Source organism: Phoxinus phoxinus, assembly GCF_949152265.1.
Source record: "Phoxinus phoxinus genome assembly, chromosome: 24".
Taxonomy (NCBI): Eukaryota; Metazoa; Chordata; class Actinopteri; order Cypriniformes; family Leuciscidae; genus Phoxinus; species Phoxinus phoxinus.
In genome coordinates this window covers 25,935,528-25,951,319 of record NC_136899.1, presented here as the reverse complement: position 1 = coordinate 25,951,319, position 15,792 = coordinate 25,935,528, and the positions used below count along the sequence as shown (strand labels likewise).

Here is a 15,792-nt window from a genome sequence, read left to right as displayed (position 1 = left end):
CGATCTCGGGCTGGAGAAGTTCTCGGTTCCGGCTCTGTTCACACGCATCTTCATCCCCACGTCGTTCCTGCTGGTGTGTATCCTGCATCTGCACTACTTCCACGAGCGGTTCCTGGAGCTCACCGACATCAAGTCTGTGGCCGACAGACAGAAGAGCACTATCTCCAGGTACAGCCGTGCCCGCTCACATCACACAGTTCAGGTGTCGGACGGGCGTCCATCGGGTCGTAAAACACGTACATGACATTTGTATGTATTCTAAATAAGAGACACAGGTTGCACTGAACGTTAGCTTGCGTATTTAGCTCAAGATCAGGATTTATTGAGTCCACATGTCATGAACACTAGAAACTGCTTCTAACCACAGGCCGAGATCTGTCGCTCACACACAACTCTGCGATGCTGTTTGTTGGAACGATGGTTTCGGGAAACACCGACTCGTTGACCTGCTGATAACGACAGAACTTGCGACTATAGTTGGCTAACGATGCTTTCAGGAAACACACTCCTGTTTACTTCCTGTCTCTATGAAGCCCCTCCTTCTGAAAGCACACTGTGCTCTGATTGGTCGGCTGGAGCAGTGTGTTGTGATTGGTCGAGCGTTTCGAGTGTGTTTGGGAAATGTCCCGCCCCTTACCATAACCACCAGTTTAACACACGACTAACTGACTCAACCAGGCCCCGCCCCTTTATTCTGCGCATTAATTATTATAATGAGGAATATTCAATTTAAATGTTTGCATTGCGTGCACGTCTGGCCACGGCAGTTGTGTTCCCGCTCCTCTTCCCGGCGCTGCTCAAGCTCAGACTGGAGACTGTGAGCTGACAGCCGTCCTCAAGTCTCAGTTGGACTGGGATCTGGACTGGGATCTGGACTGGGATCTGGACTCAGACTCCAGGAAATTACCAGTGTTGCTTTTACAGCATTCCTGTGACGCTGGAAGCTTTAGCGTCATGTTTTGGGGTCAAAGAGTTTCTGAAAAACATCTTCTGATGATCTGCATGTTGCCTGATGACCAAGATCTCAGCATTAGGCCTGCCACAATTATGTTACAATTAATTGTCATACAAATAAATGCATTAATGATTTTATAATGATATGTTTTATATGTCACTTTTTCATGTCACTTTTTAATGTAACTAATGTTTTTACTTAGAATTGTATATAATATCATTTTCAAAAATATAATACAATAGGCCTATATGATTTAGTTTAATGGGTTACAGTTTATTTTAAGGTGTCATTGTTACAGTGTAATTATATATTTAAGTACTGAGTAATATTAATAAACTACATGTATTACTATAGGATTAGGGTTTGGTTGCATGTAATTATGCATAATTTACTGTTATTACTATGATAAGTACATGTAACGTAACAAGGACACTGTAAAATAAAGTGTTACCACTTAATGCTGTAAAAATGATCAATATGTTCTTAATTATTTATAATATTATTGTAAATTATAATATAATAATAATAATAGTTTCTTATCATTGTTATTATTCTGGAGGGTTTAATAATCTAACAATATCAAAATGATTTATTATCATTATTATTAATAAATATCAAAATAAAATAATGATAATATAATTATAATTGATGAATTCTGTTTTTGTTACTTACTTTTTAGAGATCTTTATTCAGTTTTATTCATATTTTTTCAGTCTTTATTTCTGTTGATCAGTTGCAATTTTTAATTAAAAAAAATCAGCTTTTTTCTCCCAGATTTAAAAAAAATGAATGTGAATCAGTGCATAGTTTCTAGTTCGTAGTTTTTAGTGCATCCTTCACGCTTACACAGATTTTTTTTAGACCTCACTAAAGTTGAACCAAAAATCAACTTCCAACAATTTTATCAATAATTAGCATTTCCATCAGCTATATTATTAACCATTTAATGCTCTAAACCTTCTTCCACCAAAAATCTTTGGGTGGAAACTTTCCAATAGATAAAATATGAACTATACAATAAAACAGCAGCTATGGTGACCACTGAGAACTTAAGATCGCTAACGACAAAGACTGTTGTGATGATATTCACATATATTTATAAAATCTTTGTGTGTGTGTGTGTGCGTGTGCGTGTGTGTGTGTGTGTGTGTGTGTGTGTGTGTGTGTGTGTGCGTGTGTGTGTGTTGTAGAGGGGTTGGAGGTCGAGATTTAAATTGTCCTTGATTTGCAGGCTGGTGCACCTGGATGGCAGTCTGGTGGATATCTCCATGGTCAAGCCCACGCTCGGCTCCTCCGTCAGCCAGGAGGAGGAGGAGGAGGAGGAGGAGGAGGAGGAAGAAGTAGACCTGGAGAAAGAGGAGGAGGATTTCAAACAAATGGACGAGGAGGAGGAGAAATCTGAGCCACACGTCATTCCTGAGAGCTACACCTGCCAGATGATGCCGGATCCGGTGCCGGACCAGGGATCAGGTAGTGTTGACCTTCAGATTGTGTGCCGTATCTTACACCCAGCGCAATGGACTTTGTACACGACGCATGTATCATTCCTATTCTGCACCCGCACACAGCGGACTCTTCCCTCCACAGACACGCGCCGGTAAATTAGGGAATGAACTTGCGCTCGGGGGGGGCGGTTCAGTGTAAAGAGGAGTGTGTTCCGGCGCAAACGTTCCCTGGTGATATTCTGCAGTTTCAGAAAACAACTCCGCCGCTGACCAGGAGAAACCCAGTCTAAAGACAGCGGCGCCGCGCGTTAGTCAGATGCTATTTTAAGCGCGCGTGCTTGGCCATTATGTAGCGTGTGAATAACGCGCACACACTTTGATTCTCTCATCTAAACAGACACAGCAGTTTTCATTGTTGCAAATCATACATTATTACAAGGAAAAATATTAACACACGAGAGAAATCATTGTTGTGTCCGTGAAGATGTGAAAAAATAGGCATAAATCTAGTTTACACATTTACCCAAATTATTATACGCCTGTTTAACCGAAGCTAATGTGTGTGTGTTTCTCCATCATCCCCAATGTCACTTCTCTGTGTTTTACGGTCCTGACGAGAACGCCGGTCTCCTCGGCTGTGAACCGCTCCTGGCGTGCGCTGGCAAACCCGGTTTATTTATATTACTGATTGGTTTATTTCACGTTACGCCCAAACCACACCTATGAGTAATTAAGCGACTTCAGACACACACATTTTAGATTTGCGTCGGCGCAAGAGTCGTTTATCCCGCCGGTATAATAGCGACAGCGCCGGGATCCGCCCACAGAGTTACTTGCGTTTCGCGTTTGATACTTGTGCTTCAGAGCGTTACAATAGGGCCCTCTGTGTGGAAGTGCAGTTTACCATCAGGTCATGTTACACAGCATTAGGAACCAATTAGATCTGTACTTTTTTTTTTATTGTTTCAAACTTTTCCCATGTTCATCTGTGTTCAGTGTGTAGTGTTGCTGTGTGATCACGAGAAAGCTCCAGTTCTTCTCTATATCAGTGTCAGTGTTTCTGAACTCCTGAAACGCCTCCATTGTAGTCTTGAGTTTCTTCCGGGAACACGTCACAATATTCCTCATTATAATAATTAATGCGCAGAATAAAGGGGCGGGGCCTGGTTGAGTTAGTCAGTAGTGTGTTAAACTGGCGGTTATGGTAAGGGGCGGGACATTTCCCAAACACACTCGAAGCGCTCGACCAATCACAACACACTGCTCCAGCCGACCAATCAGAGCACAGTGTGCTTTTCAGAAGGAGGGGCTTCATAGAGACAGGAAGTAAACAGAGCGTTACTGACAGACTGGGAAGAGAGGAGCCGCAACAATGGAGAATATGAGGAGAATAATCAACATTCAAGCAGGAAAACCTGTTCTAGTCGAGCCTGAACACTAGAGTTTGCAAAAGAGCTCTTTAAAATAAGAAAATAAACCTTTTATACATATTCATGTTCATTTAACATAATGCAGTAAACCAGAGCGTATCCCTGCAGATGGTGTCCTTTAAACATATACAATTAAATTATAAGACCAAATAATACTTTATATCCTGGCTTTAATGAAACATATAAAAATCTGAATTCATATTGTTTGCTCTCACTGTGCAATACACCTGGAAGAGGCTTTTATTGGCCTGAGGGGCAGGACTGAGTAAACAGAGCGGGATAAATATGTCTAGACTTGTTTAATGTGTAAACACTTTTACAGTCGGGCCTGAGGAAGAGCCGGTGTGCTGTCCTTCACACCGGCGTATTAAATTCCTGCTTATAACCGGACTGAATAAAGACTAGATACGTACTACATCTTTCAGAAAGGGAAATACGCATTTGATTTCCTAACATTTCTCTCTATATTCAAAAGGAGTTTTGAGAGCTAATTTATGTTTTTGTGCATTATTATTGTATGATTGTATAATGTTGTGTGCATTATTATCGTGTGTGTAGCAGCTGTGCGTCTGTGTATGGAGTCACACATTCCACAACAGGTCAAACTGTGGGTTTCTAAAGAGCAGTTACTCAAACACTTGTGCTTTATGTATTTCATAAACACGTCAAAAGCATGTCGCTGTGATTCATCCACGGGTGTCGGTGTTTTATGACCGCTTCGAGGTGGGGAATATTTCCCCATTATCGGCTGTTTTGCGGAGCTCGCTGACGTGAGCTCGGCTGCTGGGCCGTAATGTTGACGGATGGCTCTGTGAGTGTTGCTGTGTACTGGGACATGATCTCCCTGATAGTCCTGGACACCGCTGACTGCTGAAAACATCCCTGGCCTTCACAGACATGTCTGGTGATGTGATGTTTTCTGCACATGTGAAGCACGGTGCATTATTTTACTAGTGCTTTTATACTATTTTAGTATTTATTCATATTTTAAATTAATTTGAGTGCTTTTTAAATTCGTTTTTTTATTATTTTTTATTTCTTTTCAGCTTTATTTTTTTATTTTTATTTTAGCACTTCAACTTATTTCAGATAGTTGCCATTTTTTAAGTTTTTAAGTTTTCATCTAATATTTATGTCATTTTATTTCAGCTTGATTTTTGTTAATAATTAAAAAAAAAAAAAAAAAAGTTTTAGTTATCAATAACTACTCAAGTTGTGTTCCAAATTATGCATTCATTATAGCCTGGCTAACGCCAGACCCAATTCTTGTTGAGACTTGTACAAGAAAAATTTTCTTGTATTTTGTGTAGATATATGAAGATATTTTTGTGTAAACAATGACGTTCAGCGACTATTGCCGTTTGTGCAAGATAAACATGAGGGTCGAAGGTTTATATGGATATAAACAAACTGCTTAGTTGTGTCGCATAGATGTCGTCATCGTCTTGCTGCTCCCTCCCCGTTCTGTGATTGGTTCCCTAGATGAGGCGAAAATCTGGTCCATGGTATCCAGACTGCCGAGAGTGTGCTAGTTAACAGCTAGTATCGTGTATCTATTTTGATATTTCAGCATCGATATGTATCGAAAGATCTATATTTTTGACAACACTACATTGCATTTAGTTTATTATTTCAGAAGTCTACATTTTTAAAAATTATATATTACTGTATATATAAAATTCAACCCACCGCTGAAATACACACACGTTTGGGTGATTGGCGGGTGTTAATGTCAAGCCCAGATCCTGAATATTTAATATCAATTGACAATTTACTAACCCTTTTAAAACTCATATGGTATTGACTTGTTACTTTGGGTCGTCTAACACTATGCATAATCTTAAACAGTGCTTGTTTGTCTTGTGCAGCGCTGAGGAATAAGTGGCATCTGGTGGTGGAGCGCCTGACGGTGTTGTTCCTGCAGTTCCTGGAGTACGTGCAGAAGCTTCAGCTCTTCATCTGGTGGCTCCTGGAGCTCCACATCATCAAGATCGTCTCCTCCTACATCATCTGGGTCTCCGTCAAAGAGGTGAACGCCGCACAGCAGTGCCCAGAGTGCTCTGAACACATGAGCGTGAACCACCTCGGTCACGTCAGCTAGACCATGTCAGACCAGCCGAAACCTGCACGACAAAACTGCCACTTTTGCATCATCAATTACATAAAAAATCATATTTTTAATTCAGCAAGGGTTCTTTAAATTGATCAAAGGTGACATTAAAATATTTCAATTTCAAATAAATGCTGTTCTTTTAAACTTTCTATTCATCAAAGAATCCTGAAAAGTAAAATGTCTCACGGTTTCCTCACAGTCCACGTTTTGAATTCAACCAATCATATCAAGCGGACGCAGACACCATAATTAATATTTATGAGCACAGCAACTTATCAGACCGTACCACATTTTATATTATTATTATTTTAATAGTAGTATTTTAATAAGTTTAACTGTTTGTTTTTTACTGAAACAAATTGACCAATAATGCCTCAAGCACAACCATAACCTCATAATTCAAGTTCTGTTTAATATGACAAATATACACTATTATTCAAAAGCTTGGGGTGGGTTTTTGATCATTTATTTGATCATTTATTAGTAAAATGTAATAATGTAATGTGAATATATAGTAAAGTGTAGTTTATTCCTGTGATCTGAATTCTCAGCATCATTACTCCAGTCTTCACTGTCACATGATCCTCCAGAACTCAGTGTAATATGATGATCTGATGCTCAAGACACACTTATGATTATTATCAACGTGAAATCAGCTTCATATTTTTGTGGAAACGGATGCATTTCATTTTTCAGGATTCTTTAATGAATAGAAAGTTTAAAAGAACAGCATTTATTTTAAATGAAAATCTTTTAGTCTCACTTTTGATCAATTTAAAGAATCTTTGCTGAATAAAAATATGATTTTTTTCCCCAAAAAGGAATTACTAAATGTACATTAATATATTTGTATCCATACATGTTTGCCACATTTACTAAGCTTTGTTAGTCAGTGGCGATTGTTCAGTGTGTTAGGGTTGATGATCAGCAGAAGCGTGTCGTTCTCAGGTGTCGCTGTTTAACTACGTGTTCCTGGTGAGCTGGGCCTTCGCTCTGCCGTTCAGCCAGTTCAGGCCGCTGGCGTCGAGCGTGTGTACCGTCTGGACCTGCGTCATCATCGTCTGCAAGATGCTGTACCAGCTCACCTCCATTAACCCCTCCACATACTCAAAATCCTGCAGTATGGTGAGACACTCGCACCCCTCAGCACATGCGAGAAGTGTAAATAGCGTAATGACGTAGTATTAGCGCAATGACGTAGAAATAGCATAATGATGTAAAAATAGCGCAATGACGTAGATATAGCGTAATGACATAGAAATAGCGCAATGACCTTAACCGATCCGACTGAGCTCGATCCCAACGAAATTTCGGATTGAAAGGGTCGGTTTATTCCTTTTCTAATCCGATCGAGAGAACATGTAAACACTGGATCGGATTGAAAACGGAAACTGAAAGGACTGCACATAGCGCAAGTAGAAATAGCGAAAAGACATAGAAATAGCGTAATGACGTAGAAATAGCATAATGACGAATAGCAAAATGATGTAGAAATAGCGCAATAATGACATAGAAATAGCGTAGAAATATCATAATGACGTAGAAATGACGTAGAAATATCGCAAAGACGTAGAAATAGCGTAATGACGTAGAAATAGCGCAATGACGTAGAAAAAGCGTAATGACGTAGAAATAGCATAATGACGAATAGCAAAATGATGTAGAAATAGCGCAATGATGACGTAGAAATAGCGTAATGACATATAAATAGCGTAATGACGTAGAAATAGCGCAATGACATAGAAATAGCATAATGATGTAGAAATAGCGCAATGACGTAGAAATAGCGCAATGACAAAGAAATAGCGTAATGACGTAGAAATAGCGTAATGACGTAGAAATATCGCAAAGACGTAGAAATAGCGCAATGACGTAGAAATAGCGCAATGACGTAGAAATAGCGTAATGACGTAGAAATAGCATAATGACGAATAGCAAAATGATGTAGAAATAGCGCAATGATGACGTAGAAATAGCGTAGAAATATCATAATGACGTAGAAATATCGCAATGATGACGTAGAAATAGCGTAATGACATATAAATAGCGTAATGACGTAGAAATAGCGCAATGACGTAGAAATAGCATAATGATGTAGAAATAGCGCAATGACGTAGAAATAGCGCAATGACAAAGAAATAGCGTAATGATATAGAAATAGCGCAATGACGTAGAAATAGCGCAATGACGTAGATAAAGCGTAATGACATAGAAATAGCGTAATGACGTAGAAATAGCATAATGATGTAAAAATAGCGCAATGACGTAGATAAAGCGTAATGACATAGAAATAGCGTAATGATGTAAAAATAGCGCAATGACGTAGATAAAGCGTAATGACATAGAAATAGCGTAATGACGCAGAAATAGCGCAATGACATAGAAACACCGTAATGGCGTAGATATAGCGTAATGACAGAAATAGCGTAATGATGTAGAAATAGCGCAATGACATAGAAATAGCGTAATGACAGAAATAGCGCAATGGTGTGTGACGCGCTGATCTTCCTGTTGAATAAAGTATTTGTATAAATGAGTGTCCCCTCATCCTATAATCCTCCTGTCCCCCAGTGTGTGTGAAGTGGAGCAGGACAGCGGCCCACCAGTGCTTGTTCTTCTCATCCACAGGCGACACATTTTTACTGTGTGATCAATATAAGCAGCGGCACAGCGGTTCATAAGCTCATTGTCTCAAAATTATGAGCAGAACTGGATAAATATCAGGTCTGCTGTTTAAAACACATAAAGAACCGATGTAGGAGAATGGATATTATATGCAAACAGCGAGAAACTCTGTACATTCGTGCAGTAAGCGCATGTCAAAAAATATATTACGTTAAAGCTTGTGACATATAAACGCGCACATTGACCCGATCACATGTTTAGCGTTCATGTAAACACTAATCAGGTTCATCAGTCGGAATGAGTTCAGTCGCTGTGCATGTAAACGAGCCAGTGTCTGTCTCTCCTGAAGCCTGATAACTACACCGAGGAGCAGAGGCTGGACATGGCCAAGTCTCTTCTCTACAGCGGCCCGGTGGACCCGGCCAACTGGATCGGACTCAGAAAGTTCTCTCCACTCCTGGAGAACCTGAGGGTACGTACACACTCCACGGTGTTACACTCAAACACACACATCAGAAGTTGTGTAAAGTTGTGTAAGCGGCGCCCCCTTTTTTTAATAGACATGAAAATGCACATTTCAAACTTAAATGGTTGTAATTCAAGAATGCTTTGGAATATAGATGTAAGATCTTGTTTTAAAGAAGACATTTGGCAGATTTATTTAGAAGTTAAATAAATTAAGAAAGTTAAACAGAAAAAAAGGTATAGAAGTTTGAGTTTATGAAAATGTACAATGTAAAAAATTTAATTATTCATATTTTATATAAAATATATATTTTCAAAACTATATTCTCTAAAATGCAAAAAAATCCAAGGCAAAAATCTGAACAAGTTGTGTTTCAAATGTTAGGTTGATATCTCAGAAAATGAGCGTTCAGTGAGATTGAGTTTGGGCGCAGTACCACACTTCTCCACTAGTGGACATTACTGCCCATATAAGGACGCCTCCATCTCCATATGTGGTTTGAGTCAGAACCATTATTTTTACAATTTTCATACAATTTATGAAGTAGACATCCTATTCAGAAGTAGTGTTGGAAGTTTGGCAGATTTTGAAATGAACTCAACCTCTAAGAAACACAGAAGATCACGCATGTGCATTATAGCTCGCTGCCACATCACTAATGCTGAATCTATTATTATTATCTTTATATTTAAAACATTTTCAGAGCTTTTTTTCTAAAAGAATTGAATGGATGCTATCTTTTGAACTCTTGGCATGAAAACAAACTGAGGTTTCTACCATTCTTTCATGATTTTTCATGTTCATCACTATTTCAAAATAAAGGTCTGAACACGGTTCAGATCCCCAAAAGTGTAAGCATTGAGACTCCCAGGCTCCGTATAAACACTGAGAGTCTCTGCTCAGGTTTGGGTGCGACGAGTTTGCAAAAAAAAAAAAAAAAAAGCTGTATTTTTGTAATTCCGCATGAACTATACTTCACCTTTAACCTGCAATCGTCCTTACCGTCATTAACCTTTCCCCCCACACAGAATAATTTATTGATGCTGGCCCTCTTGGCGTTCGAGGTGACAATATACCGCCACCAGGACTTCTACCGTATGAAAAGCAACCTCACTCCTCCGGTCACAAGAACCCTTTTCCACAACATCACACGGCAACATCTGGACGACGGCATCGTCAACTGCGCCAAATATTTCATCAACTACTTTTTCTACAAATTTGGTCTTGAGGTAATTCCATCATTATGCTCATCAGTGAGTAAATACACTACCTTTTAAAGTAAGATTTTTTATTTGATTTGCTTATTTGCTCTTATTTGATCAGAAATACAGCAAAACCTGAAATATTATTATAAATCATCAGTTCCCTTTCGTCCTGGGAACTCCGACGTGTCGTCGGGGGAGTTCCCTGACGAATTGGGATCACGCTAGGGAGACCATTTGCCTACGAGAGAATTAAAACGAGCCAATGAAAATTGGCATGCAGGAATGCATTCCGCAGCCCGCCTACCAGCGCGGGTATGAAAGGCGGAAGCAACGCATGCATAGTGCTTTTAGCTTCGGAGCCGACCGGTTGTGTCCTCTCTGAGTGAATGAGTTTTAAGATTGTATCTTGCGCTCAACGAGTCTGCTGTTTCAGGACGGGATCTCTCTGTGTTGGTGAGACGGCGTTTCAGCGACCGCGCGGTTCCTGTCTGCCGGCTGCGTCTACACGCTGTTAATTCAAAAGCTGTTCTCACAGCTGGTAAACGGTTGAGTGCGCACAGCGGGCTTGCAGTTTTCCCCGCTGTGTGGCCGCGTTGGGTCCCTGTGTGCTTCAGCACAATTGAGAGAGTACTTTCTTCCTGAAAGAGCAACACGAGTGGAGATCGCGTCCTTTTCAGGATGACGTTTCACTCGTGTGTTTCTGGATGCGATTGTTTCCTGTCCTCATTTGACGGCCACGTTCACTGTTTCACATGCCTAATCAGTGTGTTGAAACTGCGTTCGTGGGTGGTTCATGTTCTCTCATGAGTGCATGACCACGTCGGCACGTTGTTCGTCTCCCCTTTCACGTAAAGGCTTGAGCCGCTCAGCGTGCCGTGTGCCGTCGAGCGCCGGCTGACAGCGCGGGTTGTCACGGCAACCCAGCGCGCGTCATTCGGCGCTCTAGATGCGCGGTCGAGACTCGTGTGCCTCTACGAGGTTGAGTCCCTTTTGCTTATTTCCCAATCTAGTTCCTTTTCTAAAAAGGGGAGGACTACTTTGGCTTGTGAGCATTTGGTGATTACAGGGGGTTACAGTGCGGTATGTCTCGTCAGGTGAAAGACCCTCACGAGCTTCCCACTCCTCTAGCGCATCGCAAACATGCTGAGACTGTGTTCGTGGGTGGTTTATGCTTTCTTATGAGAGCATGACCACGTCGGCACGTTGTTCGCCTTGCCTGAAGGCTTGAGCGCCCAGCGTGCCGTGTGTCATCGAAATGATGGCCACGTTCACTGTCTTGCATGCCTGGGACGGCCACGATCACTGTTTCACATGCCTAATCAGTGTGTTGAGACTGCGTTCGTGGGTGGTTCATGTTCTCTCATGAGTGCATGACCACGTCGGCACGTTGTTCGTCTCCCCTTTCACGTAAAGGCTTGAGCCGCTCAGCGTGCCGTGTGCCGTCGAGGCTTTCGGATGGGATTCTGGTCCTTCTCATGGGGGACCAAGCATTTCATTCGGGGCTCCAGGGGAGGACAGATGTCGATCGCTACATCGGAGAGAGGGCTGTTATACTCTGAAGATGATGCTGCGTTCCTACTATAAAAGTATGTTCTCATGCTGAAGATTCAGACTTGACAGCTACACTTTCCTGGGCTATTCTAAAGTGTCTGGGTGAGTGTGAAAATTTTTGGCAGTATGGAAGCATTTTGGTGCCAATATGGCAAGCCAAACATGCCTAAATCTGCAGAAGTTTTTCCTCTCTCACTACCCCTGCACATTCAGTGCACGTGGGTAGTTCTGACTCGGGGTGGAGCTGCGCTTGTGACTGACCGTGATTAGTCACAGTGCTGGCCCTCGGGCAGACGATGTCCACACTGGTGGTCCAGAAGCGCCTTTAAACCAGCCCGCTCGGGGTTTGTTTCCCCTCAGCAAGAGGATGGGAAACGACCCTGAGAGGAGCGACCCAGAGTATGTGATATCTGCTCTTCGGGAGTGTGTGTTATCACCACTCCTTCCCCCAGGGGAGGGCCGGGTGTAGAATTTCGTTTCTGTTCCGCCGCTGGTCATCCAGTCAGCGGTACCCAAATTTTGAGCAGTTCACTTCCTCTGAGTCACTCACGGGCCCCAGCGCTTAGATGACAGTGAGGGCTACGGCCTTGTCACTCTCGTCTCTCGCTGGGCGACGAGGCGGAAACCAGGACTCGAGGCCCCCGTGCCTCGCTCCTCGTTTCCCCTCACGGTCGAGACTGGCAGTAAAATAAGACCTGTCTCCTCCGTCCGAGAGGGTCAGAATGGCAGTGTGTGCCGCCCCGAACGGCGACACTCCCGCTCCCCTCTCCCCAGCTCGCGGATAGCAGTGACGCAGCCTCGGCTGCGTCGCTACGGTCTGCAGCTGGGCCTGGAGGCGCAGAGACCAGGACACGAGGAGTCAGGGCCTCGTTCCTCGTCTCTCCCCCTCCCTTCGCCACCGGGCAGCCCGCAGCAGAACGCCCACGGGCCTTCTCTGCCGTCTGCCCCCCGGTGGAAGCGGGTTGGTGTCGAGTTTGACGCCCAGACCCCGCTCTTGGTCGCTACAACGCCACCAGAGCCGGGTCCCTGTCTTCCACCTCGCTGCCCCTCCGTGGGTACGCCGGTGGTTCGGTTGGGCACGTTGGGGCGGTCTCTAGAAGCCTGGCTAGCGCTTCTGTGTCAGTCCCAATGGCTAATCCGCACCATCCGGTTCGGCTATGCAATTCAGTTTGCACGCCGGCCTCCCAAGTTCAGCGGCATCCACTCACCCGTGTGCAGTCAGTGGATGCCCCTGTCTTGCGGAAAGAGATCGACGTCCTGCTGGCGAAGGACGAGGTCGAGCCGGTCCCTCCTGCCGAGATGAGGTCTGGGTTTGCGGCCCCTACTTCATTGTACCCAAGAAAAGCGGTGGGTTATGGCCAATCCTGGACCTGCGAGTTTTGAATCGGGCCCTGCACAAACTCCCGTTCAAAATACTCTCGCAGAAGCGCATTTTCGAATGCATCCGTCCCCAGGATTGGTTTGCAGCGATCGACCTGAAGGATGCGTACTTTCATGTCTCGATTCTTCCTCGACACAGACCGGTTCTACGGTTTGCTTTCGAGGGCCGAGCGTGTCAGTACAAGGTCCTACCCTTCGGGCTGGCCCTGTCGCCCCGCGTCTTCACGAAAGTCGCGGAGGTGGCCATGGTTCCCATGAGAGAACTAGGCGTTCGCTATGCGATCACAGGGACATAGTGCTCCGGCACTTCAGCCGGTTGGGGCTTCAGGTCAACTGGGACAAGAGCAAACTCTGCCCCGTGCAGAGGATCTCTTGTCTCGGTATGGAGCTGGACTCGGTCATTCGGACTGCGCGCCTCACGGAGGAACGCGTCCAGTCAGTGCTCACCTGCCTCAGGTCCTTTCGAGGCAGGACAGCGGTTTCACTGAAACAATTTCAGAGGCTCCTGGGGCATATGGCAGCCGCAGTAACGCCGCTCGGCCTGTTACATATGAGACCGCTTCAGCGCTGACGTCACGATCGAGTCCCGAGGTGGGCGTGGCAGAGCGGCACGTTCCGGGTCAAAGTGACCCCGCACTGCCGCCAAACCTTCTCCCCATGGTTAGATCCTGCGTTTCTTCGGGCCGGAGTGCCCTTAGTCCAGGTGTCAAGGCATACTGTGGTGTCACAGATGCTTCAGCCATGGGGTGGGGCGCCACGTACAAGGGCATGCAGTCTCGGGTCTGTGGACGGGACCCCAGCTGCATTGGCACATCAACTGCCTAGAGTTGCAAGCAGTACGCCTAGCCTTGTGTCGCCTCAAGGGGTTTCTCAGACACAAGCACGTACTGGTCCGTACGGACAGCACTGCGACCGTTGCGTACATCAACCATCCCGGTGGTCTACGCTCCCGTCGTATGTTGCGACTCGCCTCCCACCTCCTCCTATGGAGTCAGAAGCATCTGAGGTCGCTTCGTGCCGTTCATGTTCCAGGGGCGCTCAACCGTGTGGCAGACGAGCTTCACGGCAGCCTCCCCTGCCAGGAGAATGGCGACTCCATCCCCAGGCGGTCCAGCTGATTTGGAGTGTCTTCGGAGCCGCACAGGTAGACCTGTTTGCCTCTCCAGACACGACCCATTGCCAGTGGTTTTACTCCCTGACCGAGGGGACCCTCGGCACAGACGCCCTGGCACTCAGCTGGCCCCGGGTCCGGCGCAAGTATGCGTTTCCCCCAGTGAGCCGCCTTGCACAGACTCTGTGGAAGATCAGGGAGGACGAGGAGCAGGTCCTTCTAGTGGTCCCGTATTGGCCCACCAGGACTGGTTCACGGAACTCATGCTCCTCGCGACAGCCCTCCCTTAGCTGATTCCTCTGAGGAAGGACCTCCTCTCTCAGAGACGGGGCACTCTATGGCACCCGCGTCCAGACCTCTGGAAACTCCATGTCTGGTCCCTGGACGGGACGCGGAGGTTTTAGGTGGTCTGCCACAGGCAGTGGTAGACACCATCACTTCCGCTAGAGCCCCCTCTACGAGGCGCCTCTATGCGTTGAAGTGGAACCTGTTCGTCGCTTGGTGTTCCTCCCGTCAGGAGGACCCCCGAACTTGCCTGATCGGAGTCGTGCTTTCCTTCCTGCAAGATGGGTTGGAGCGAAGGCTGTCTCCCTCCACCCTCAAAGTGTATGTTGCTGCAGTAGCCGCAGATCACGATGCAGTAGAGGGTAAATCTTTGGGGAAGCACGACCTGATCTTCAGATTCCTTAAGGGTGCTAGGAGGTTAAATCCACCTCGCGTTTTGCACCCTGTACCCTCTTGGGACCTAGCTCTGGTGTAAGTACAGAGCCTCAAAGTCCTCCTTTGAGCCTTTGTCAACAGTTGAGTTTAATATCCTGTCCAATAAGACAGTGCTCCTGTTGGCATTGGCCTCTTTCAAGAGGGTCGGGGATCTGCAAGCTTTTTCGGACGACGAATCGTGCCTAGAGTTCGGGCCGGGCCTTCTCACGTGGTATTGAGACCCCGGCTTGGATATGTGCCCAAGGTTCCTACCACCCCCTTCGCGGATCAGGTAGTGAACCTGCAAGCGCTGCCCCAGGAGGAGGCAGACCCAGCCCTAGCTTTCTTTGTCCCGTCCGCGCCCTGCGGGTCTATGTTGACAGAACGCAAGCTTAGGACCTCAGATCAGCTCTTTGTTTGTTATGGAGGCCAGCAGAAGGGGAAGGCTGTCTCCAAGCAGAGGTTGGCTCACTGGTTAGTGGATGCTATCACCCGAGCGTATGAGTCTCTGGGTGAGCCTTGTCCTCCCAGGTTGCGTGCTCACTCCACTAGAGGTGTTGCCGCTTCCTGGGCTTTGGCTCAAGGCGCCTCGCTGACAGACATCTGTAGAGCTGCGGGCTGGGCGACACCTAACGCGTTCGCTAGGTTTTATAGTCTGCGTGTGGAACCTGTTTTCCTCCCGAGTGCTCGCTACGGCCAGTGGTGCGAGGGAATAGGTTGTGTCGGCTTGCTACGCCACCCTGTGCTTCGGCCAGGTACGTGCGTTTTTTGCTCCGTTGGCGCCCAACGTCGGTGAGCCTCGTGAGTTCCTC

At 45.4% G+C, this 15,792-nt stretch overlaps 1 protein-coding gene across 1 annotated transcript in view; it reads left to right on the top strand.

Moving 5' to 3' along the window:
- The window catches only part of piezo2a (piezo-type mechanosensitive ion channel component 2a), a gene marked incomplete at its 3' end in the record, with an annotated part of 196,524 nt that overhangs the window by 117,595 nt on the left and 63,137 nt on the right, over nucleotides 1-15,792 (top strand). The window contains exons 17-22 of the mRNA XM_079601115.1: nucleotides 1-168; nucleotides 2,187-2,425; nucleotides 5,699-5,859; nucleotides 6,892-7,068; nucleotides 8,918-9,040; nucleotides 10,063-10,263. The exon at nucleotides 1-168 is cut by the window's left edge and continues 6 nt beyond it. Coding sequence (XP_079457241.1) covers nucleotides 1-168; nucleotides 2,187-2,425; nucleotides 5,699-5,859; nucleotides 6,892-7,068; nucleotides 8,918-9,040; nucleotides 10,063-10,263 — 1,069 coding nt within the window. The remainder of the gene's footprint in view (nucleotides 169-2,186; nucleotides 2,426-5,698; nucleotides 5,860-6,891; nucleotides 7,069-8,917; nucleotides 9,041-10,062; nucleotides 10,264-15,792) is intronic.